The sequence below is a fragment of the Podarcis cretensis genome, assembly GCF_951804945.1.
Source record: "Podarcis cretensis genome assembly, chromosome: 11".
Taxonomy (NCBI): domain Eukaryota; kingdom Metazoa; phylum Chordata; class Lepidosauria; order Squamata; family Lacertidae; genus Podarcis; species Podarcis cretensis.
The window spans coordinates 43,062,788-43,086,651 of record NC_137180.1 but is presented as its reverse complement, the minus strand read 5'-3'; the positions used below and the strand labels follow the sequence as shown (position 1 = coordinate 43,086,651).

At 41.4% G+C, this 23,864-nt stretch overlaps 1 protein-coding gene across 9 annotated transcripts in view; it reads left to right on the top strand.

The window, feature by feature from the left end:
• Positions 1-19,677, top strand: part of IL31RA (interleukin 31 receptor A) — a 45,194-nt gene extending 25,517 nt beyond the window's left edge. For 5 of the 9 annotated variants that reach the window (XM_079994798.1, XM_079994797.1, XM_079994795.1 and 2 more), the window contains 13 exons: positions 834-951; positions 1,737-1,948; positions 3,640-3,797; positions 4,262-4,415; positions 5,778-5,857; positions 9,085-9,307; positions 9,875-10,057; positions 11,039-11,140; positions 11,412-11,558; positions 12,487-12,627; positions 13,352-13,445; positions 14,257-14,323; positions 15,925-19,677. In XM_079994798.1, coding sequence (XP_079850924.1) covers positions 834-951; positions 1,737-1,948; positions 3,640-3,797; positions 4,262-4,415; positions 5,778-5,857; positions 9,085-9,307; positions 9,875-10,057; positions 11,039-11,140; positions 11,412-11,558; positions 12,487-12,627; positions 13,352-13,445; positions 14,257-14,323; positions 15,925-16,398 — 2,153 coding nt within the window. In that variant the 3' untranslated portion in view covers positions 16,399-19,677. Of the gene's footprint in view, positions 1-310; positions 602-833; positions 952-1,736; positions 1,949-3,639; positions 3,798-4,261; positions 4,416-5,777; positions 5,858-9,084; positions 9,308-9,874; positions 10,058-11,038; positions 11,141-11,411; positions 11,559-12,486; positions 12,628-13,351; positions 13,446-14,256; positions 14,324-15,924 lie in introns of all 9 variants that reach the window. The other 4 variants (XM_079994793.1, XM_079994790.1, XM_079994791.1 and 1 more) reach the window with 1 other exon arrangement.
• The last annotated feature ends 4,187 nt before the right edge of the window (positions 19,678-23,864 follow it).

Sequence of the window (23,864 nt, the reverse complement as noted above, 5' to 3'; positions counted from 1 at the left end):
TTTATGCTGTGTCTAGTTTGGCCCTGGATGACACAAAGAAGTTTGGCAAATGTGTGAAGTCTAAACTGGCTCCTAAGTCTTTGTATGATGGCGAAAAGTCCAATATGCCTTATTATGAAAAGCTACACAGGGAATTAAAGCATGTGTATCCCGAGCATGAGGGGTAGTATTGAATAGTTGAGTCTCTTAAAGGGACGAGGTAGAACTGTATATACATGAATAGTGTCTTTGTTCATTTTTCCGTCACTGCTGTGTTGCTTTGTGTTTTGCTTTAGTATAACTGATCTAAGTGATTTTTCTTTAAAAATAGATGGAGATGCTGTGGCTCACATCTTTCCTTCATCCCCTTTAATTGAAAGTGGTTCTACCTTGAGAGTTTTTTGTAGACTGGGCAAAAAACTTTTTCCTTATAAAAATGCAAGTCATATCATCTGGACACTGAACGATGTTGTGATTGCAGAAGAAAACTACCAAATTATCAATGATTCTGTCTCTGGAGTAGTTATTCATAATTTCACTTATGGAAGAGCTCACGTTAAATGTTTTGTTGATTCTCCGGTTAAAAAGCAACACCTGGCTCACTCTGAAGTTAGATCAGGGTGTAAGTAAGCTTAAAAGTCTTGAATTGAAAATGAGTGATTTAAGCACTTTAACAATACTTAAAAGCCTTTGAAAATATTTACGTAGAATGGGATCCTGGTGGGTGTAATATTTTAAAAGATTAAAATTGTAAGATTTTACTGATGCCAAGTAGTTTATAAAGTCTTTTTACCAAGCGAAGCTGGTCATTCAAATGCCTGAGAAATCTATTGTTTTGCCTTTCTTGGTTGCAGTTCCTCCACGGCCTCCTGAAATTATTTTCTGCATCTTTTATTACAAAAGTGGCTCAACTCTTACTTGCACATGGACATATGAGAAGAACCCTGAAACAGTCTATACTCTCACTAAACAGTAAGTGCTAAGTGATTGGCTGCTAATGTTATGCAAAGCATGTAGCATGTGAGTTAGATAATTGCATTTCCTCCCTTTAAGCAAATGTTTAGTTCAACTGCTTTTGGATTACCCCAGAAATCTTAAATAGCTATTCATCACAAACAGGGCAGCCAACAAGATGCAAACACAGTGTCAAACTCAGAGGCCAACTCTGTCTCTATATCTGCTTGGGCAGCGCTTCTCCATGGCCTCAACCACAACCTCCAGGTTTCATTCAGCTGGTCATCTTTCAATGATACATGTAGTTGCCAAGATTTTAGGGTCCATGGGCACACCTAGAATTCTGAAAACGTGCTGTGGCCATCAGTCATGAAGTGGTTGCCGTGACTGTGGTGTGGCATAGTGCAAATGGCTGCCATTTTTTAAATCTTCAAAGCAGCTGTGTGTGGCTACCAATACATACAAAGATCTTTAAAAATAAAAATACCATGTAAAATCTTAATCAAGAATCTCATATTACATCTAGGTTGGCTGCAGCACATTTTCATCCTATTAATTTCTGTGGGAGGGAGAAACACATGCTCTTAATTTCTTCTGTTGAAATCTGTGACACTTGAATGTTCTCAACTTTTGGTTGTCATTATTAAAAGCATAATTCACCTTTTACTGTTCTTTTCTAAATTGTGCTCAACATATTTCAGTCCTGGATTTGATTCTAATTGTGAGCTTCTTAACCACTTCTTCCACCAAAAATATTTACTAATTTCCTTCTTCTTCCCACTGCCTGCATTTTTCACAAACAGGATGTTAGCACCGAATGAGGAAGAAAACTGCTCAATGAAAAAGGCTTCAACATTAGCAGGCGATGAAATACAAAGCTGCTCAACCCAAAATGATTCATGTACAATATTCAATCAACCAATTTCTGCTCGGGAATATCGTGTCCGGGTGACGGCAAGAAATAGCTTGGGGGAAGCAACCTCAGAGCCTGTTTGCATAATTTCTACAAAAATTTGTAAGTTTATAAACAATTTAAAATATGAGAAACATAGACTGTGTTTGAGTAAGCAGCTCTTATGCAATACATTTTTTGCTACTGCAGAGATAAAAGAATTCTAGTGGCATGCAGTGAACATTTTCGTAGGATAACATTTAGGGCCAGAGGCGCCAGCTTCCAAGTGTGATTGGGGCAAGGCAACGTCATGCGCATGAACATTGTGCCTCCATCCCTGAGCTGGGAAGAAGCTTCCCGGTTTTGGGAAGAGATGCCAGGCCTCTGACAGGATACTGGAGCCCTGCTGCCTCCTTCAGAGTACATTGCCTCCTGCAATCAAGGTGCCGAGCCCATTCGACAGATGTCGACCTTTGCCTCAGACCCTAGAGAGGCAATATTTGTATTAGATGTACAAGCAACACCCATTTGTGTGTGCTCTATCTTTGTGTGACCGCACACACACATGGTGCCAGGAACCCAGCAGTGGGGAGCACTCTGGAGAGTCCTCCTGGCTCTCAAGTAGACCCTCCCCAGAGCCAAAAGATAGTCTCCTTGCAAGCCACTAGGACTCTCCATTTATGTGCATTTCGCTGACAGATGCAGAGGCCCAGAACATAAACCCCACATAAATGAGGTGTTGCCTATATTAGCCACAGTTCAGTGCTTGCAACTTTTAAGACTGCTTAAAACCACAACAAATAGAGAACACCGTAATCTTAATAGCAAAGGTAAAAACATTTCCAATCCCCCTGCTTCATTTTATTTATTTCAATTTATTACAGCTAATCAGCTATAAGGCTGCCTGTTGAACCTCTCCGCAAGCAATATGCATGAAAACGTTCAATGAAAACGTTGCCTGCCTAAATAATACCAAAGGGCAAGCTGCTTGTATATCTCAGAGAGGGAAGTTCCATAATAACAGTTGCACCTTTAAGAAGGTCCTGTCCCTCATACCTGCCAGCTCTTGCTATCGCCATCTGAAAGCCAGTGTAGCTTAATGGTTCATGTGTTGGACTAGGACCTGGGAGAGCAAGATTTGGAGCCCCATTCAGCCATGAAGCTCACTGAGTGACCTGGGGCTAGTCACCATCTCTTAGACTAACCTACCTCAAAGGGTTGTTGTGAGGATGAAATGGGGAGGAGGAGAACCATGTACACCACTTGAGATCCTTGGAAGATAAAGGTGGTTTATAAATTGAAATACAGTGGACCCTCGGGTTATGTACCTCTCTGGATATATAATCTTCGGATTGCGAAAGCAGCAAACCCAGAAGTATTTTTCTGGGTTTCGCCACATGCGCAGAAGCGCTCTATTGCGCTGTCAGCATGCTCAGAAGCAGCGCCTCTGGTTATGGATTTTTTGGGGTGAGCATGGACCCCTGGAATGAATTAAATCTGTATCCAGAGGGTTTACTGTAACAACAACAACAACAATCTGCCTCTACCTCCAACCCAACTGGGTTTAATTCCAATTGTGGCAGTGGTGTTGCATCACATTGATCGGGTTCATCAGTCCCCCTTCACCGAACAGAAGTAATTTAATTATCTTTTTATAGCTGTGCTTAAAAATGAAATATAAATTCTGCAATGGGGTTCAAGTGTGCAGCCTACCCCACTCTCCATTCCAGCAGACTCTCTCTTGCTGCTGCCAGTAGGATTGGTTGTAAAATCATTAGCATTGAAAGCATGAGAGCTTTCTTTCTCAATTCCAGTGAAGCCTGATCCTCCTCAGATAACCGAAATAGAAACAGTTCCAGGGATGAAGCAAATGCTAAGAGTTCATTGGGTTAAACCTCGGTATATGCCTCGAAGTGCCGAGAACAATACGAGGTGCCAAATTCGATATAAATCCATAAAGGAAAATGGCATGGTAAGTTGAATTGTAAGTGAGTAGCAATTTTTCCAGCTCATATGACTACAGGCATGTAGCCCATGTTGGCCTCATCTTCTCAGTCTGCTCCTCCTAGCATTATTTCATGCTCTTTCATCACATCTCTTCTTACTTGCCTTTTCTCTAAATTATAAAGTGCCAAATGCTTTAACTTTTCCTCAGAGGAGAGTTTCCCCATTCGCTTAATCAGTTTGGTTGCCCTTTTCTGAACTTTTCCCTACACACACACACACACGTGTGCTGTCTTTTGGTAAACAGTTATTTTAGCCAAGAATGCATGCCAGTTTTTGGCAAGCAGAATTTTCCATCTGAGCCACACTTGGGGTGGGGGGTAAGGAATGTAAGAATACAGATGCAAGTGATAGCAAGATGGCATTTATATTTTGCCACGTATGATTTTTGCTGTGTTCTTTGAAGGAAAACTTATTCTGCCCAATTTCTAGAAAGATTACTTCATGGAAGAAGACGGCGCAACAATTGAGCTTACTAATTTGTGGGATTGTACAAACTATACTGTTGACATTCGGTGTGCTCATAATGACTCGAAGTTTTGGAGTGAGTGGAGTACCAAAAAAATGGGAACAACAGAAGAACAAAGTAAGCAAAATGCTGATACAGTTTGATGCTGTTGTTAAGTTTTATATTTACAGATCTTTAAAAAAAATCAGTTCATGTTAATTCAGTTTATTGTTGTTGTTGTTGTTGTTGTTGTTGTTGTTGTTGTTGTTATATATCCAAGACTAATTCCATCTCTAGGGAATCCACAGTGAATGTTTATACTGTACTGTATATGTTTGTAATGGGATAAAGGGGCTACTCGTGCGTAAGCGTTTAAGCCCTCAAGGCTTTGCAATCAGTTGCTAAACTCTCCCAGTCTGCGGAGCCATGGTGCATGGCTACCTCAATCGCTGGCAGAATCCGTCAGTGGGCGCTTCCGGAATTTACGCCAACATAAGAGTTCCTTAACGGAAACTCTCCTTCTGGATTCTCTGCGTGACAGTTTCCTGCGCGGAGTAGGCGTCCCCAGCGGAGGTCCTGAGACCTCCCCGCTGTTCTCACTGGAAGTATCTTGGAGCCATCCCTCCGACTGAGTTTCTGCAGGAACTCTCCCTCTCCCCCTGCTGGTTCCTTCCTCAGCATCCGAGGGTCTCCTAGTCTCCTTGAGCCCTTCCACCACCTGACTCTCCGATGGCAGTTCCCTGACAATGTTAAACAGGATAGGCAGTGAAGGGGTATCTGTCAGGCAGGGCTATCTCACACTGTTATATTGGTTATATCATTCATTGTTGTTGTTGGTATTCTGTTGGGAGCTGCCGAGGGTGGCTGGGGAAACCCAGTCAGATAGGCGAGGTAATAATAATAATAATAATAATAATAATAATAATAATAATAATTAATTCTTCAGTATTAGTATTGGATATTGCTGCTGTTTCCAGTCATTTACTCTTGAATATGGTTAGAGCTGTGCTTCCCAACATGGGGGACATGCCCCACAGGGGGGCAATTTCATTTCTAAGGGGGGCAAATGAATAGACTTTTAGGTTTCCTCCACATGAATAGGAGTTCACTTTTTGAATAGTAAGAACTATATGTCATGGGGGGGCAGGATTTTAGAGATGCTTAGGTGGGGCATGGCAAAAAAACCACACGTTTGGGAACCACTGGTCTAGAGGGAAAGTGTATGTGTTTAGTGTTGCCAGCTTGTCATGGTGTTCCAGCACCCAGTTGCTAGGGGAGTTGTTCATAGGCAGCCTCCCCAGTTTTGGATAACAACAAAGAACTAGTTGTTATGTGTTCTACTCTTGTGCTATTCTTGAATATCCACTTGCTGCAGGATGAGAATATGATACTAACTAGCTTTTTAGCAGCATAGAAGTGGCTATCTTGGTGGGCTATAGGAGTAGTTTGTTCATGCCTTTTATTTCTATATTTTTAATTATGATGTATTCATTTTCATAGCTCCCTTGAAAGTAGACTTGTGGCGAGTACTTGAATCGCATCAGCCCACTGGAAGAAGAACTGTGCACCTTTTGTGGAAGGTAAAAAAAAATTGACACTTTGAGATTCTGAGGGTTTTTTGGTTTAGTATTTGAATGGTGAATGTGCTGTCAGGTTTGACTGACATTATTTCTGATGCAACCCAGTAGCCTATATACTATGTTAATTGGTATTTTTCATGTGCATATACATGCCATTACACTGGCAAACACTTCTGTCATTTTGATTACTCTGATTTCTGAATAGACTTTGCCCGTGTTGCTTTGTTTTTAACAGTAAACATCTCTCTGAGAAAAAAACTGTTTTGCTGAATTCTGTGAAGGAATTATTTCTTTTCATGAATAAAGGTGGATTATCTAAGGTGGTGTCTATATTAGTTTACCAGGATACTATTCAGGAGAGACGGGCATGGGAAATGTATGTGTGTGTATGAACTTTTTAAAATCAGGCGTTGGAAAAAGTATGGTCCATGCTTTGGTTCATGAGATTCTTCAGGGTAGCTTGCAATATCATACAGAGGACTTAAGAATCCTGGCTGGTGGGGTTGTTCCTCCCCCCCCCAATGGTTGCATAAATGTTTGGGAGAAAAACTGCCAAAAGCAGAAGCAAGTGGCAGGATGGTGGTGAGGACTCAAAATCAGTTGGTCTTATACACCCTGCTACTTGCTACAGTAGGGACGCAGGTGGCGCTGTGGGTTAAAGCCTCAGCGCCTAGGGCTTGCCGATCGAAAGGTCGGCGGTTCGAATCCCTGCGGCGGGGTGCGCTCCCGCTGCTCGGTCCCAGCGCCTGCCAACCTAGCAGTTCGAAAGCACCTCCGGGTGCAAGTAGATAAATAGGGACCGCTTACCAGCGGGAAGGTAAACGGCGTTTCCGTGTGCGGCTCTGGCTCGCCAGAGCAGCGATGTCACGCTGGCCACGTGACCCGGAAGTGTCTCCGGACAGCGCTGGCCCCTGGCCTCTTAAGTGAGATGGGCGCACAACCCCAGAGTCTGTCAAGACTGGCCCGTACGGGCAGGGGTACCTTTACCTTTTTTTTACTTGCTACAGTAGTTTATGGGAGTGCACACATGTTATAGTGGTATTGCAACTCTGCAGAGATTGTGTGTAGCCCCAGATTGTACAAAGCAGTACATCTGTGTGAGGCCATTGCGCTGCTCCAAGTGTCCCCAGCTTTGGAGTTGGGAAAGGTGGCTACTGGTGGACAAACCTGCGATTCTACTGCTTGGATTGTGGTGCCCTGACCATGGAGCATCCTCCCAAGGGCAGTTTGTCTGGCACCTACATAGCTCTCCTTTAGGCTCTGGGAAAAGATTTTACTATCTCGTGCCTTCCCTCCTGTTGATGCCTTTTGTAAAGTTTCTATTTTTCTGTGAAACACCTTTAACAATGAATTGGAAAGGTAATATATAGATGTATTAAATGAAATAATTTGCACAATTACGGTGACTGCAGACAAAAATCCACAATAGCACACATTGCCACTGATCATAGCTGTCAACTTACAGATTTGAAAATAAGGGACCAGCAGCCTCGAAAATAAGGGACCAGCAGCCAAAATAAGGGATTTTAGTCAACCAGCTGAAATACGAAGTTAAAAGGGACCAGATAATTTGGGAGAGCAGCGCTGGTTTTTAGCCCTTCATTTCCAGAGATTGCTGCTCAAGACACCAGCTGATGAAACACTGCAATTAAATAACTACGAGCAGCAATCACTTTTTGCTCAAAACGAAGTCCAAGCTACGAAGATGCTGCTGCAGTTCTGTATTTTTTCTCTCGTGCTCCATCTGCAGCTCTCAGTTCCATCAGGCGGGGCGGGAGGAAGAGAGGGGGGGAAAATAGTGCCCGAAGTAAACTCACAGATCAGACCATCTATGCTAGTCTACCACTACAAATCTATGGGAGAAGCGCTTGCGGTCCTTCCTCTGCTTTCCCCCTCTATGGTTAGCCCTTGGAACACCTGCCCGCACCTCCGCCTCCGCCTCCGCCTCCGCCTCCGCCTCCGCCTCCGCCTCCTCTCTCTGAACTGCTTTCTCCATGGTTGCCCTCACTCTCCTCTCAAGGCTCCTCAGTCTTGGCGGGGAGGGGCTCCCGGGGGCCGAGGCTGGTGAGAGGAGGCCGGAGGGGGGCGGGCTGGGCAGCCAAGCAACACAGTTGGAGCCTCCCTCCTCCCTGGCTGGCAGGGAGGGAGGGAGAGGAGCTGCTTCCTTTGAAACCTGTGAAATTTAAGGGACATCATCAGTAAGGGACAGCAGTGGGACACGGCACTGGGATAAGGGAGTTTCCTGCCAAATAAGGGACGGTTGACAGCTATGCCACTGATGTGTGTTAAAGTCCTACACGGAAGTGCCATTTCCTATAAGCCAGGCAATTGCCACTGGGTTGTAAACTTGCCTGGAGGGTACATACAGGAAATGTTTATGTATTTATCCTGAAAATGTCTGAGCTCCCCTTGAGAATAAGTTTCTAGGGTGTTGCACGGTAGAAATAAATAAAATACATTAAAATATAAACAGTAAAATAAGGAAAAACAAAAAACTGGAGTGTTAGTATGGCTCACAAAGTAGCACAGAATTGGTGGAAAGTATTTTTTTTATGCAGAGTAGTAGGTATTGTGGCATATATAGGCATACCATTTATTTATTCCCTTGATATTGAAAGCAACCTGCTAGTGCATTATTGCAAAATTCATGTCAATCTGATGAAGTAGATATGCAATGATTGGATTGGAGATCATTAAGCTGAGAAACAGCAGCTTGCCCTTGCTTCCTGAGAGTAATGGAAATAAGAACAGTAAATAAATTTGTAATGATTTGCTGACCTATCGCTGGTATTAAGTGAATCAAGACCGCAAGGTACAGTGTAAAAGCACTTGCTGTAAACTTCCTGTAAGCAAAAGATGGAAATAAATTTCAAGACCAGATTTAACAGTGCAATCCTTTACAGGACATGTAAACTCAAGTGTGTATGGATTGCAAACTTATTGGATAACCAACTTTTCAAAACTGGTTGGCATATTTCAGAGCTTTCTGATTCCATGAGAAGTATATGTGTATATGTATAGAGGGAGAGAGAGGATCCCATCTCTGTCCTTTTCGGTGTATGTGTGACTTGCATTTTAGTTTTTGTGCAATGTATGTGATCCTATACATGTTTGCTCAGAAGTCCCATTGTGTTTAGCGCTGCTTTCTCAGGTAAATGCACACAAGTCTTAAGAGTCTTATCTTCTTCAATTGCTGTGCTGTCCTATTTTGCTTTGTTTTTTAACAGAAACATGAAGAATTCCCATCTTCTGGAAGAATAGATAGCTACAGAATAAAGTATTTTGCGAAAACCAATTCTCCTTTTGAAAAAACTGTCAACGCTAAAAATAATTCCAGTAATTTCGAATTGACAGGAGAAGCCTATTTAATCAGTGTTGTTGCTCATAATATAGCTGGAGATTCTCCTGAGGCTGTTTTGAAAATTCCATCAATACATGAAGAAAGCATGAGTGAGTTTATGTGATCAAAATGTGTGATTTTAAAAAAATGTAGTAATAGGTCACTGTGGTTCGGGTGTCGATATGTGTCATTGTGTTTGTAAATGTGTATCCCCTTTCAGATCTTCTTTAAAATACAATTACATGGTTGTAGCATTTGCTTGCAAAAAGAGCAAAACAGCAAATACTTAGTTATGGAGCATACATCTAAAACAAAAATGTCTTAAATAGCCTCCTAAATATTAAGACTTATCTGATACTGAGTAAGCAGTATTACTTTAGTGCAGGTAGAATTAAGAAATGGGGCTTCTAATCCAAGACGTCTCTTTGTACTTGAATCCCTGTCTGCAAGGATATTGCTATGCAGTCTCACTGCTTATTCATTGTGTATTTATTTTTGCATCCTATACACTGTATTGATAAAATGTAGAATATACTTTTCTTAGGAAGGATTGCTATTGCTACATACCCTTCTGCTTCCTTCTGTCTTCTGTTCTCAAATATTTTATTAATCACAATAATATTCAGTTGAATTGCTTAAGTCAACATTCCTGCTAATGGCAGCAATCATTCTCTTAGATCTCCAAAGGATTCTTAGCTTGAATACTTCTGCTTTAAAGGAGCACTTGTTTTTGGAATGGGAAACTTCAGAGTTAGAAATAAATGAATACATTATAGAATGGTATAATGAATTGGAGACAGATCCATACAACAGATCTTGGGAATACATAACAAATGTCACAAACTGGACATTTCCAAAAGGTAAGGGTTCTGGAGACTGTCTTTTAAACCCAATGTATTTATTTCTGTATCTTCACTCCCCATTTTTTCTTTCTAAAGATGTAAATAATAATAATAATAATAATAATAATAATAATAATAATAATATTTAGTATTTATACCCGGCCCATCTGGCTGAGTTTCCCCAGCCACTCTGGGTGGCTCCCAGTCGAGTGTTAAAACAATACAGCATTATGGTGAGACAGTTTCCAGTTGGGTATTTATTTATGTACTTTTGCATTTGGTTGCATGTTAGCAAATATCTCTATTGTGGTAAGCACATGGGTGCAATGCTGTTTTTCACTGCTAAAGTCCTCTAGAATAGCCCATGTTGAAATTGCTTGAGCTATTTCAGATTATTGGTTTTGAAAATTTGAACAGTTCTGATAGGGACAGACAGAAGGGAGTGGATTTCTGTCACATGAAGGTCTTTATACTATTCTGCAGCCTTACTTGCTTGGCTGCAAGCAATACATAATATCTCTTGGAGAAAAACTCCACAAGTTGGAAACACATTTATTTACTTCTATTGTTTATATCCCATCTAGTGATGGTGTTTTGTTTTAATGTAAACTCCTCAAAACAGTCTAGTTCCATTTCCGTATTGGCATAAAAAGTCTGGTTATCAGCTGTTCCAGGAGTCGTTTTTCAGAAAGAAGAAGTCTAAAAATAGCTATTGCTGCATTTATATTGGTTTTATCCTACATAAAAATTGGGGCTTGCAGGTTTCTTAGTCTATACTGCTTTTCAATATAGCAAGGAAAATATGTCATAAAGGAAAGGTCCTAGGTTTGTAAAGTCCTGATTCTGGCATGTGGCTTTTCTGTTGCTGCTGTGTGAGTGAATGTTATTTTCTGTTTTATGTTCTGTTCTGTTACATTATGTTATGTGTAATTAAAAGTCTTGCTGCACATCTTGAAAGAGCAGTAACATTCTGTGCATCTTGTTTCCCCTCCCCCCCAGGAACCTTCAATCCCTATATATGTTACAACATTTCAGTGTATCCGTTACATAAAGGTGAAGTAAAAGCGCCGAGTTCCACCAGAACCTACTTTCAAGAAGGAAGTACGTATAAATGACTGCCTCTGTGGCAAATATCAGTCTCCCTTAATCCTATCTGAATAAGTCAGCTTTGAATCTGGTAGTTCCTCTGCTTTGGGTTCTCCCTTCCTACGACTACCTCCAATAGGACTGTTCTGTTAAATATGTAAAATTGCATTAGTTATTTAGAAACTTGTTTTTCTACATTGCTATGCATTTTGCAACACCGAACATCATTCATGACATCATTTCTTTTATTAAAGTTTTGTTGGCCGTATTTTCCTACATCATTTAGGCCCGATCCGAGGTCCTGCTGCTGTGGTGAAATATTTAGATAAAAGTGAAGCTGCCATAACGTGGGAGGAAATTAAAAAAGCAGAAAGACGTGGTGATATTATTAACTACACTATATTTTACAAAGCTGATGGTGGAAAAGAATTGGGTACGTATACACATAAGAGGCAGAAAATTAGAAGGCTGTCATAATACCACTTCTTAGCAGTGTTCGACTGTAGTGCTGTTCTTTAGTCTCACGTGGTCTCCATATGTTGGCATGGAACAACTGAAAAATTTGGAAGCTTTCTGTTTGTAATCCAACACATTTGCCTTGGTACAACTGCCAGGGAAAAGGGCACATGTGCTTTGGTGTGGAGGCAGAATGCTACCTGCTGGCTTACACTCATCCCTGGACCTTCCAAACATATCATGCAGGGTTAATGTTGTTTTGTCAGTGCTTGGAACAGGAGCCAACCACTTAATTCTTTTCCTGTCTTTTAAATGGCTCTTTGTTTCCTTTGGTTTGTCTCTTCTCAAACTTGGTGCCAAACTTAGTTTTGTCAACAAGTTTGTTATTACATGTGGGGAATTCTTTTTTTTGTTTTTTTGTTTTTCTGGCTTACTGTGACATAGTTTGAAAACCTTTGCTGAAGAAAGTTTGGCTACACCCATTACTGTGTGTGCTATATGACTATAAAATGCTCAGGCTTGGGGCTGCCAGCCCTCTAGCCCCATATTTCCAGTGGGGGAAGAAAAAGGGTGTTTGTGATTACTTCTCAACTCCTGAAACAAACCTCAAGAAGCCTGAATTGCAACACGAAGCTGTTTCTGTCTGCATCACTCCTCTTAGGGGGCATGAATGCAGTGCAGTATTTTGTTGCAGATTCCACTCTCTCTGTCTAATAAAATATCATTTTACATTTTGTCTCATGTGTCGTGCTGTCCATTTTGCTGAGCAGCAGCATCTCATAACTCTTGGTAGTAAAAAAAAATCTGTTTCCTTTTGTATAGCTCTTGAAGATCCTTCAGGCTTGAAGGAATTTCATATATACTAGACCAGATGAACATTTAACCCTAAATTTGTGTCTTATTAGGAGAAACAGTGAGTGCTGATGTGCTAGAATACCACCTTAAATCCTTGCAAGCTAACACCAAGTACACAGCTCACGTTATGGCAAGCACCGTGGCTGGAGGAACCAATGGAACAAAGCTAGATTTCATCACCCATAAACTTAGTAAGTTACTCAGTGCAAATAATTTTCTATTCATGTGTCGCTTTTTAATGTGTGTTGAACTGGGCCTCAGAAAGGGTAGCCTATTCCTCCAACACTGTTACAGTACAAAGTGAAATCCAGGAAACCTTAATTCTGTTGATTGAAAGAATGTACAGTTGACATAAACTCATAGAAAGGGTGCACTTCCAACTTGTGGTTGTACGTAATCTCACTTTTTTCCGTTATACATGTAAGAATGTTCTTACAGGCCACTCCTCTAGTGCTGAGGTTATTACCTCCTTGAAATACACATGCCCTGCTGAGTTGCTCCTAGCTTAGTAGTACTAAATCAGGTCACAACTGTGCTGAAGGCTCTCTGAGGAGGATATGCAGTATCATGACAGGAAGCTGCTACACACAAACAGCCTCTCCCCACCCCGCTGTGTGACACCCATGTAGTTGCATTCTACAGCAGCCATCTATGTGGTTCATTATATACGTCAAAAGTGCAACAATAAGATGCACCACACATCCTTTGATGGAATTTCTTTCTTTCTTTTTCTTACTGGGGACCTCTCTACAAGACTGTAGCCCCTTCTTCCCTTTTTAAGTGCTAAAATATAGTATAGTTCAGTAAACGGGAGTAAGTCCCACTGAACTCATTGGCACTTACTTTTGAGATAACCTAAAATTCTTGGATGTTTGTATTTTGAAGTCATTTTGCCCTTCCTCTTTCCTCTCCTAGGTGAGACAGATATTATTCTTCTGTTTGTCATTGTTGGATTTTTCATGCTATGCTTAACAACTGTTGGGTTATTGTGGGCTCTGAAAAGACGCACGTGAGTAAATGTTTGCATAAGTCTTTTTATATGGGTGAAAATGAGGCATTGTAGTAAATGGAAGCATAGTTTTTTTAAAAAGTTTATTGCTTGTTAAATATGTGTCTGATAAACAAACCACTACAAAGGAAAGGCAGAGCCACTCCCTGAGCTGAGAAATCTTATTACTGAATTATGGCAAGTTACATACCGTATTTTTCATCCTATAGGGTGCACCGGCCCATAGGACGCACCTCGGTTTTTTTTTTTGGGGGGGGAATGAATAAAAAAAAATTATTTCCCCCCCCAGCCGCGGGGCTGGGGCGGGGGAAGCCTGAGCTTCCCCCGACCCCAGCCCACAGAACAGGCTGCTGCCCGCAAGCTTTGCGAGCCCGCGGGAGCTCCCGCGGGTGCGCAAGGCTTGCAGACACCTGCGCGAAGCACGGGGTGTCCTCCGGAGGGCGCCCCGTGCTTCGTGCTGCAGGCTGCCGCCCGCAAGCCTTGCGAGCCCGCGGGAACTCTCCCCGGGTGCGCAAGGCTTGCGGACAGCTTCCTGAAGCCTGGAGAGCGAGAGAGGTCGGTGCGCACCTACGCCTCTTGCTCTCCAGGCTTCAGCTAAAGCCTGCATTCGCCCCATAGGACGCACACACATTTCCCCTTCATTTTTGGAGGGGAAAAAGTGCGTCCTATAGGGTGAAAAATATGGTAAATTAAAAACTTATTATGACGGATGGAGGAAAAAGGGCTTGATTTTAACTTAGTTTAAATGGTTTTTCTTGTTAATAGGTGTCAATAGATACCTGTATTAGATGGATAAATTTTGTTTTGGCAGGTTGAAAAAGATTTGCTGGCCTGAAATCCCACATCCGGTACTACCAAGTTTTCCCAATGGATTTCAGGTAATGAATAATTTTTGCTGATCCGGTGTGATAATTTGTTTGAAAATAGAAGAAAAATAATATCTAATAGATGTGTGTGGTGGCCAGGGCTGTCCCTGATCATTACACTGCCCTGCAACCTGACTTCCCTTGTGGGCATGCACAAGACTTTGCTTTGCTCTAGCCTCCCTTTCATGCTTGTGTTTGCTCCTGCCTTTCCCCTCCACCAAACTATTACTTGCCCGCCCTCTCCATTAGGCAATAGCAGCTCCTAGTAGCAGCTGTTGCCAGCTCATGACTTGCAAAGGCAAGCAACAGACACTTGTCCTTTTTGCTTGAAGAGTGGAAAGTAGAGCTGTGGCCAGTGGTAGAGGGAAGAGAGGGGGCTACTTCTTCCAGGGGTCTCCTCTTTGTTCCTTTTCCTGCAATACTGAGGATAATGCTTAAGTTACAGGGTGGTTGCAAGGATTACTAGGACAGTGTATGTGAAGTGCTTTAAACATTCATAAAAGTATGGTTATCATTTCTCTCTTTCTGACTGATCTATTGCTAGGGTGGCTAACCTGTGAGCCTGATTCAGCTGGCAAAGCCACAGGTAGTCTTTCGATCTGATCTGGAGTTACTGCATGATCGTTAGAGATCGCTCTCTACAGAAGAGTGTTATTTAATTCCAGGCTTTTAGAGAGACCATTCTGTGCAAAGTAAAAGGCAGAATTTCCAGCAACCCCAGCCCCCTAGCAAATGGAGTGGGGTGGGCTCATGCACATGCATTGATCATGCTTACTTGCTGGACTGTGGCCCTCATAAAGGGATGGGTAAATTTTTCCAATCTTAGATTCAGTTCTCTACATTTCTTTAGAGAAAATTGCAATTAAAATTAAAATAAAAAACCTCATTAAGATTAGTCAACATTTCATTGTGAATTTCCCCTGATATTTTGCTGTAAGCAGTTCTGAATAATATACACATTTTTGTAAACAATTTCCCCAATATAATGCATTTTTGCATATTATCTTCAACAATGTGTGCATTTTTATGCATTTTTGTACACATTACTTGACTAGAAAACTGCATTGCAAAATTTGGACAAGTGTGAATTTCTAAGGACAAATGTGAACTGGGTAGCTTCTCATTAAAATGTAAACAAAATTGAATTTTGCTTCCAGCCTTTCCTTGAGAGAGGTGATTCTAGGGCCAAAAAAGGTTAGTCAGGCTGGACTAGGGCATATTATAGTGAGGTTGAGAACTCAAGTGGATGGAAAATGCCACCTGGCATCATCCTCTCCTTAGAATGAAGGAGGACAGAACAGACTTGTTAATGAGACTTTTCCTTTTTGTGTCCATGGTATTGATTATTAGCAAGCAGGCTGCACTCATATTACTTTGAGGATCATTCAAAGAATGTGAGATTATGAGTGTAACAGATGGACAGTTGCTCATCTGCAGGCTTACTTGTAGTTCGTTTGCAAGATTCCAAAAGGGAAGGACTCATTGGAGGAAATTACACTTTCAAAGTTTCTGCAAATTTTGGAGACTTAATCATTTTTTTCTTTTGGTAAAGACCGAAGAGGAACTTAATTACTTAACTTTACATCCTCTTTCTTTCTCTTTTCCCCTCCCAGGAGAAGACAATGTTGAGAAACTCACCCTCTGAGAATGAGACACTCAGTGTTTTGAGGGTAGATCCTTGTGGAAAGGATCATGATGAATTACACTCGCTGACCCTTGAAACCTGGTTGAACCAGACTGATGTTACCTCAGACTTCTTGATGGCCAACCATGAGATTTTGTGCAGTGAAGAACATGAAGCTATAGTACCTCTCGCACAGTCAACCTCTCTGGGGCATGATTTCAGGAATCCACCAATTCCAGCTCCAAAAGTGGATTCTAGAGATTATGGAGATGATGAAGTTCACGATCAGCCAGAGTTGAAGGAGAAAACTGAGTTCAACCTATATTTGAAAAACTCGGTCCATACAAGAGAGTTCTTAGGCCAAAATGCAGAAGGAACAAAAGGCCAACCAGTTTTTGTAACAGGACAGTGTTATGTGGCACTGGATGCAGTTAAACTGTTCTCAAAGCCCTGTTCAGAGTAATTTAATGGAGCATGAGACTCTAAATCTCAGGGTCAGGGGTTTGAGTCCCACGTTGGGCATTGCAGGGAGTTGGACTAGATAACCCTCGTCTTTTCCATTTCTACAGTTCTATGATTCACTGAAAGAAGCATGCTGCTGCTGCTGCTGCTGCCTGAGTCAAGGAGAGTGTTGCAGACTTCGTTTAGCTGTGACCATTATTTAGTACATGAAGTTCTCCGTCCTATGTTCAACTGGCATCAGGCATTTGATGGCTTTCCATGGTCCACTGTTCATTAGCAAAAACAAAGTAGTGTAATTCATATGGAGGCACTATATTTCTCCCCCACACCCTCTACCCAAAGAAAGAGTGATCAAAGATGGAGGGGGTGGCGATCTCTCTGCATCCCAAACCTCTGTGGCCATCAGAATGTGGGGAGAAAGTCAACTGGGAAGCTTTGACACCAGAGGATCGAAAACATATTTTTAAAAATGCTCACAATCCTCAAAGTGTTCTAGAATACCAGAGCACCTTTTAAAAACCATCTAATGATTTTAATCCTAATATTTCATACCTACCTGGTAAGCATGGGAGCATAGCTGAATAGGCAGGGGGAGGGAATCAAAGCATGTAATTGAAAAGTTAAATGGAATTTCCTTCAAAGGAAACAATAATAAACATGGGGCTGTATCCCACAAAGTCATACTCAGCATAGATCTATTGAAGTCAAAAGGCTTAAGTTTCAGTGGGTCTCCTCTGGGTATGACTTTAAAATACCATGGGTTGTATACAACCAAGTAAAAAGAAAAGTAAAAGCATTAAGGACAAAGTTCCTTAGGCAAAAATCCTATTCAAGTGACTGATATGGTACCTTATTTGGATAGATACCAAAACGTACATAGTACAAATATTCCATTGTTTCAATCCACCTTACTGTGGAGTCTTATGTTACTTGGTTTGCATATAGGTAAATGAAAAAACAATGCATTCCACTCCCGTTTCACATTGGCTGTTTGAATCTCATGTTTCTTCTCATATGGGAAGACTTGTCAGGTTTGGCAAAAAATGCTTTTTAGCCAAAGAATTTGAAAACTAGCCAAGTTGTGGTTTCAGCCTTTCCTGTAGGTAGAGGAATCATGACAGCAATCCAACTTCATTCAGCTTACTTGTCCACTTGCAGCTATTTGGCGTTATTGGTTGCTAAACCACCAGTTTAATATCTTTAGGGCATATTGCTGAATGTGAAAGCATATTAGGCTTTCCAGAAAGAAAAAGGACAACAGAGAGAAAAAGCTTCGAAAGATCTAGTCAAAATGAGAAGTATGATAGCAATTTCTCCATCCATTATGCAGCTCTTTTTCTATTTCTAGCCCCCCCCCCCCCAGCCTTTGTGGAAATACAGGGCCCATGCATACCAATTACAGCATGTAGACCAGGATTTTGGAACTTCTAGCCTTCTGTATGTTGCTAGAATCTAACTCTCTACACCCCCCAACAATGTGGCCAGAGGTCACCAGCATCTTCAGCACCACAGGTTCTCACACTTCTGATGAAGATAATATGAGCGCCAAGCCAAGTTCTGTATCATTTTTTGTATTTTGCAGACTGCCTAGCATACTGTTGGTGGTAGGTGTTCCTAATACAGCAGCAAGGTGCAAGTAGATGTTGAGTGGGTGAAATGAGACAGTATCACAAATAAACTTCGTAGATTATAATCCCCCACAATTGCTGTTAGTTGTCCAAACAGATGCTGAAATGATGAGCAAAGGAAGGGACTTGGAATTTGTTCCATCGCATTTCCAAATCAGGTGATCACAACTACCAAAGCTGACCACACCAGCCGCTTTTAGAGGTTAAGCACATGGCATGCAATCAGCTGTGGTGATTACCTGGGTTCTAGGGAAACCAAAAAGCCTTTTTATCCACCTACGCCCTAGCCAGGAGATCTACATGCCCTTTCTACATGGCAGCCCTTTGTCGGTATTCCAATATGGTGGAAGTGCTTCTTTTGGCATCTAGACAGGTTGTACCTGCCCCAACTGCTCAACGCAGGAAGGTCTGAATGGGGATTCTAAGCCTGTTAAACTGTGCAGTCTGAATTCCTGATCCGGGGGAGGGCTTTCATTGCATTCAGCCTAAGAGGCTTACAAGCCCCTTTTAAATTGTGTGAAAGTCAGATGTGGAACTGGCATGGACAGTCTCTGCTCACACAATTAATGAATGCCTGACTAGTGCTTCAGTGGCTTAAGACCCCAGTCTCCATCTGTCAATGGAAACAATAGTGATGTACACTACAGATTTACTGTGAGGACAAACATCATAATTATTAACAAACATGGTATATATTAAAATGCTGCATAAATTGTTCATATACAAAGCATTGATACAAGATACATGAACAAGATCAAATTTGTAAATATTGGTGTGAGACTTGTCATTTAATGTACCATCCTACTCTGAGCTGCTGGGAAAAAATGCCAATTAAAGCATTCAATAGTAGTCTGCTAAATTCTAGATGGCTTTGTTATGAAGTTGCAAGTGACGGGAGAGCATATGTTTCAGCCCTGAGTAACAAATGAGACTGGAGTGAAATGAATAGGAGTGGAGTTCAATCTTTCAAGGACATCATGAAACATTCCATTTCATGAACAGAATGTGAGTATACTGTGACTAGTTCAGGCAACCAATGGTAATAGAAAAATGCCAGTTTTTCATATTAATCTCACTTTTGCCTGATAACTCCCACAGGGTTTGCCTATTTCCAACTCTTGTCATTGCTAGTGTCTGTGCAGTTGTTGATTTTGCAGCTCTATTGTGAAGCAAGATAATACAGTATAGCATTAGGACATAGACTAGTCATTGCTAGATTTTTTTGTGGCAGAGTGGGAAATTGGCTCAGTAAAGCAACATTAGAGGTTCTACCCACACCATACATTTAAGACATTCTTATGCCACCTCAACAGTCATGGCTTCCCCCAAAGAAACATGGGAGCTGTCGTTTGCCCTTCACAGATCTCTTAGTTCCCAAGATTCTTTGAGAGAAGCCATGACTATTCAGAGTATGGTGTGGATGTGACAAATTTTTATGGATGCTCCTTTTTGTTACCAAATAAATTAAAATGGTTCCAGGCCATCACTTTTGTACTTCTGTGACATGGGCATAATGGCTAGTTGCATTAAAGACACGTAAATCCTGTGTGCCATCTTAGAGAATATTTAATGTTTTTGTAAACTATTCCTGTTACTTCCCCCTGTGTGAGCTTCAGGGGAGGAGGGCAATATATGTTAGCCATTCATCTTCAGATTGCTTTCCAGATTTTGTCTTTTTCTGGACACCAGAGAAAAGGAAGGTGATTACTGTAGCTCAGGCTTTCAGATTCAAGGAAGAGGCACAGCTTCTCTGCAAGTCTTGAGGAACCTTTTCAGTATCTCTGGTAAGTCAAGCTATGTTGTTATACTTGCACAGCCCGTTTTCTGAAGCATACTTGACCACTGAACCCATCCTAGTTCCTACAAGATGGTAGAATACAAATACCGTAGATTCCGGCATATAAGGTGACTTTTTAACCCTGGAAGAGGTTAAAAAGTCAGGGGTCGCCTTATACGCCGGGTATAAGGTGGGCGGGCTCCGCGCCAGGAGGAAGCCACCCAGCGAGGAGTCTGCCGTCCGCCGCAGAAGCAGCAGTGGGCAGGCTCAGCTCTGCACCGGCGCGGAGCTGCCTAGTGTATTAGGTGGCTGGGCATATTAGACGACCCCCCCAAATTGCAGCTGCCAATTTGGGGGGTCTAATACACCCAGTTGCCTAATACGACGGAATCTACAGTAGTCCTGCACAAAGGAGATGGACTTGTGAAGGGGCAAGAGTTCTCTGACCTAGTGGCCTCTAGGGCAGAGAAAGCCAACCTTTCAAGTGTTGTAATTCACAACTTCCATCTCTTAACTCTTGGCCATGCTGGCTGGGTTGAGGAGTCCACAACAGCAGGAGAGCATCATGTTGGCTACCTTGCATGCCATCCTATGTTTCCCCCATACTTTTAATAACTGGAGCAGTTCCTTTTTCTGGATTAAAATTTGAGGTAGCCTTCACACTCATGAGTTTCTTAATCAGTAAACAATGCCTGTGCTACAGATTCTAACTCAGCTGTAGCATAGACCACCTCAGTGAAGCCTACTGCATCCTTGTTCTCTCCAATTGATGTTGATACCCATATAGTGGCAGAGAAGGGATCAATGCTTTGAATGTCAATCTGCTTTAATGCGCAGAGATGGCTGCATCAAACAGGTGAGACTTTTCCAAAATATTTCTCTTCCAGCACAGCAGTATATATGGACCTACAGTTTTGTAGCCACTGCACTAATGAATGTAATGTAACAAAACAAACACAAAGCAAAACACTGCTGGGAAATAGAAACAAAAGACAACTTTTAATTATGACTTCATAGTCTTATGCAGCTAGAAAAGCAACATACACATACAACATACGGTACTCCAAAGACACTGAAGGCTACACAAATAGATACGTTAACAATAGTTTGTATAACACTGTGAGGATGACAAACATGCAACTATAGAGAGATGAGAATGGGTATCAGATGTTCTTATACAAGGGATGGCCAAGGGCTTGTTTATGCTAGCAGCTGACTACATGTCAGTGCTTAGTTGGGAGCTGAAGTGACTGTTGGTTGACCTGAAACAACTGTCCAAGAAATTCTGGGAATTGCTCCAGGCATGCCTGAAAGATGTTTGCACAACTTTCCTTTTTTTTAGTGGAAGGTTGTCTTCACTAAAGTGTGACCTATTGAAGTTGAGTGGCTGCAACTTCAAGACCGTGCCTTATCTTTGAGATTTTCTCTTGCATTTGTATGGTCTTGGTTGAAACAGGTCACATCTAGCCAAGCCAGACAGGAAGTAGGAAGTACATCTTAGTTAACTGCCCCAGACAAGAACCTTCCTCCTAGAGTACAGAGATTAGTCATGTGAATGATTGTAAATGATTGTATCAAGCTGCAGCACAGACAGGTCCCGATGAAAAATTAAGCACTGTGTGTATTACTGTGAGTTGACAATCAAAAGGTGTTTATGAACCTTTACCAGATTGATGTCTGGAGCAGTAAGCTACAATACTGATGTTCAGCATCAAATTTTCACAGCTGTTTTGAAATCAAATGAGGTTTCCCACTTTTCTGTAGACTTAAATACAAAGTTCTCCAGCTAACATTCCATCCAGCAGTCAGAACATAGCATGGTATATCTCCATACATTTTGTTGGTCCATCAGTTTAGCTAACAAGCAACATAAGGAGGCAGTATTGGGTGAGAAAGAGACATGGGTAGCATATTACATAGGACGGAATGCATGTATCAGCATAAACTGTTAATGTATTCGTACTATCCCTGCAACCAGCCTATGTACAAATGCTATACAGAGTTAGGGAATGCATTGCTCCAGAATATCTGAACCCAGAGCTTGTATGAAGGTCTTTGTTATTTCACCCCACTGACACCAAATGCAAGCAAGGCATCCATGTGCAAGTCCTACTGAACTCAGCCTTAATTCTGAGTATTTAAGAACAGAATCTGGTTTAAATCCATGCATGATAAAGTAAACCACAGTGTTTAATTATAAGTCACACTTAATGCCACATTAGTTTGAATTTTATGAACAAAATTACATGCATGTAGAATTTTATTACATAACAATTATATCTCTCACAAAGGAATGGATAATACTTAACCTTAAAAAAGGTTTACATTTTTATTTCAGCTTGCTTCAGAACTCTGGTTTAAAAACAGGTGTTCAGGTTTTTTTGGTTTTGTATTTTTTGAAAGCAGTGCTTTAAGGTCAATTTCTGCAGTGTCGCTTTCTCAATACAGAAAATAAGCATGTCACATGTGAAATCTCCCCCACAAAGATACATATATATAGCATGTAAATAACCTTTTACCTTAAAGGTAAAGGTAAAGGTACCCCTGCCCGTACGGGCCAGTCTTGACAGACTCTGGGGTTGTGCGCCCATCTCACTTAAGAGGCCAGGGGCCAGCGCTGTCCGGAGACACTTCCGGGTCACGTGGCCAGCCCTTACATTGCCTGTTAACTAGATTCAGGCAATTTAGTGTTGACATGCCTGAGGAAGATGTTAGGTGCTATTTTTTACTGTCACAAATCAGCTTTTGGTGCGGCCAAATGAAGCAAAATCTCAAAACCCTCTTTTCAACATTAGAATGGTGTATTAAACAATACACAAAGGCAGGAGTAAACTGAATTGTGGGAGCTTCCTCTTCCCAAGAGTTCATCTTGCCTTCAACCACCAGGTGGAACCAAAGCCCAACTTTAACTGGCAATGGGCCAGTTTCCTCTCTGCACACCAGAAAAGCTTCAGAAATTAAATCCCACTGGTTTCAATGGAACTAGGAAGTGTGCATAGGATTGCTAACTTAAGGCTAGAATTCTGTACTCTTATTTCATACACACGTGGGAGCTTGCTCCATTGAACTCTGGGACTTATTTTTAAGTAGACATGTATAAGATTGCACGGTTAGTGGCATTGATTTGATTGAGAGCCCCTCCCAAATAAATGTCAAGACAATACTCTGTGTTCTGCATAACAAATCACCAAGAGGGATTGCGCATTTAGAGTACCAGAGAAGGAAAACAATTTATAGCTTGCCTTTCTTTCATTATGGAACCCAAGGCAAGGCACACATGACTCTTAGGTAGTCCCCATTCAGGACAGACCAGACCTAAACCTACTAAGCTTTAGCAAGGTATATTTCCATGTTGTCTCATACCATACCCTGTGAGAAACTTTTGAAAATGCTCAATAAAACTTTTCATGAGTAATTCCACAGAAGATCCATTTTTTAATTTTATTTTAAAATATTTTTAAATTTTGGTGAGGTAAGCTTGCTAAACAAGGAAAGGCAAGTCTAAACTTCAAACAACGTGTTTTAAACTATATTTAACTGTACTGAAGTAAGGGGATTGTAGAACTAAATTGCCTGTGTTGCAGACTAACATGAAGACAGACAGGTCAAGCATTAAAATGGGATTCTGACACTTGTGATACCATACAAGAAGACTGTATTGTGGTCACAACAGACTGCTTTTGCCACTGAGAAACTTACACTTATTTTACTGGGGCCTGTATAGGACAAGTTCAAAAAGCACAATGGGGCTTACTCCCAGGTAAGGTGTTAGGATTGCAGGTTTAATTAAGCACTCAGAACACTATTCACAGTTTTAACTTTGCTTTCCCCCAAAATAAATCTTGGGAAGATTTGTTTCTGAAAAATAGAAAAATCACAATAAACTATGGACTGAATATTGTTGGCATTCATTACATTTTTAGAGCACTGGATGAAGTATAACTGCATCATAAAAGTGGCATTAAGGAGCCATGCACTACAAGCAGGTGAAGAGTAAATCTATTAGCTCAACATAAAAACAACAACTCTGAGGTGGTCATGGCACAAACTCATTATTATAAT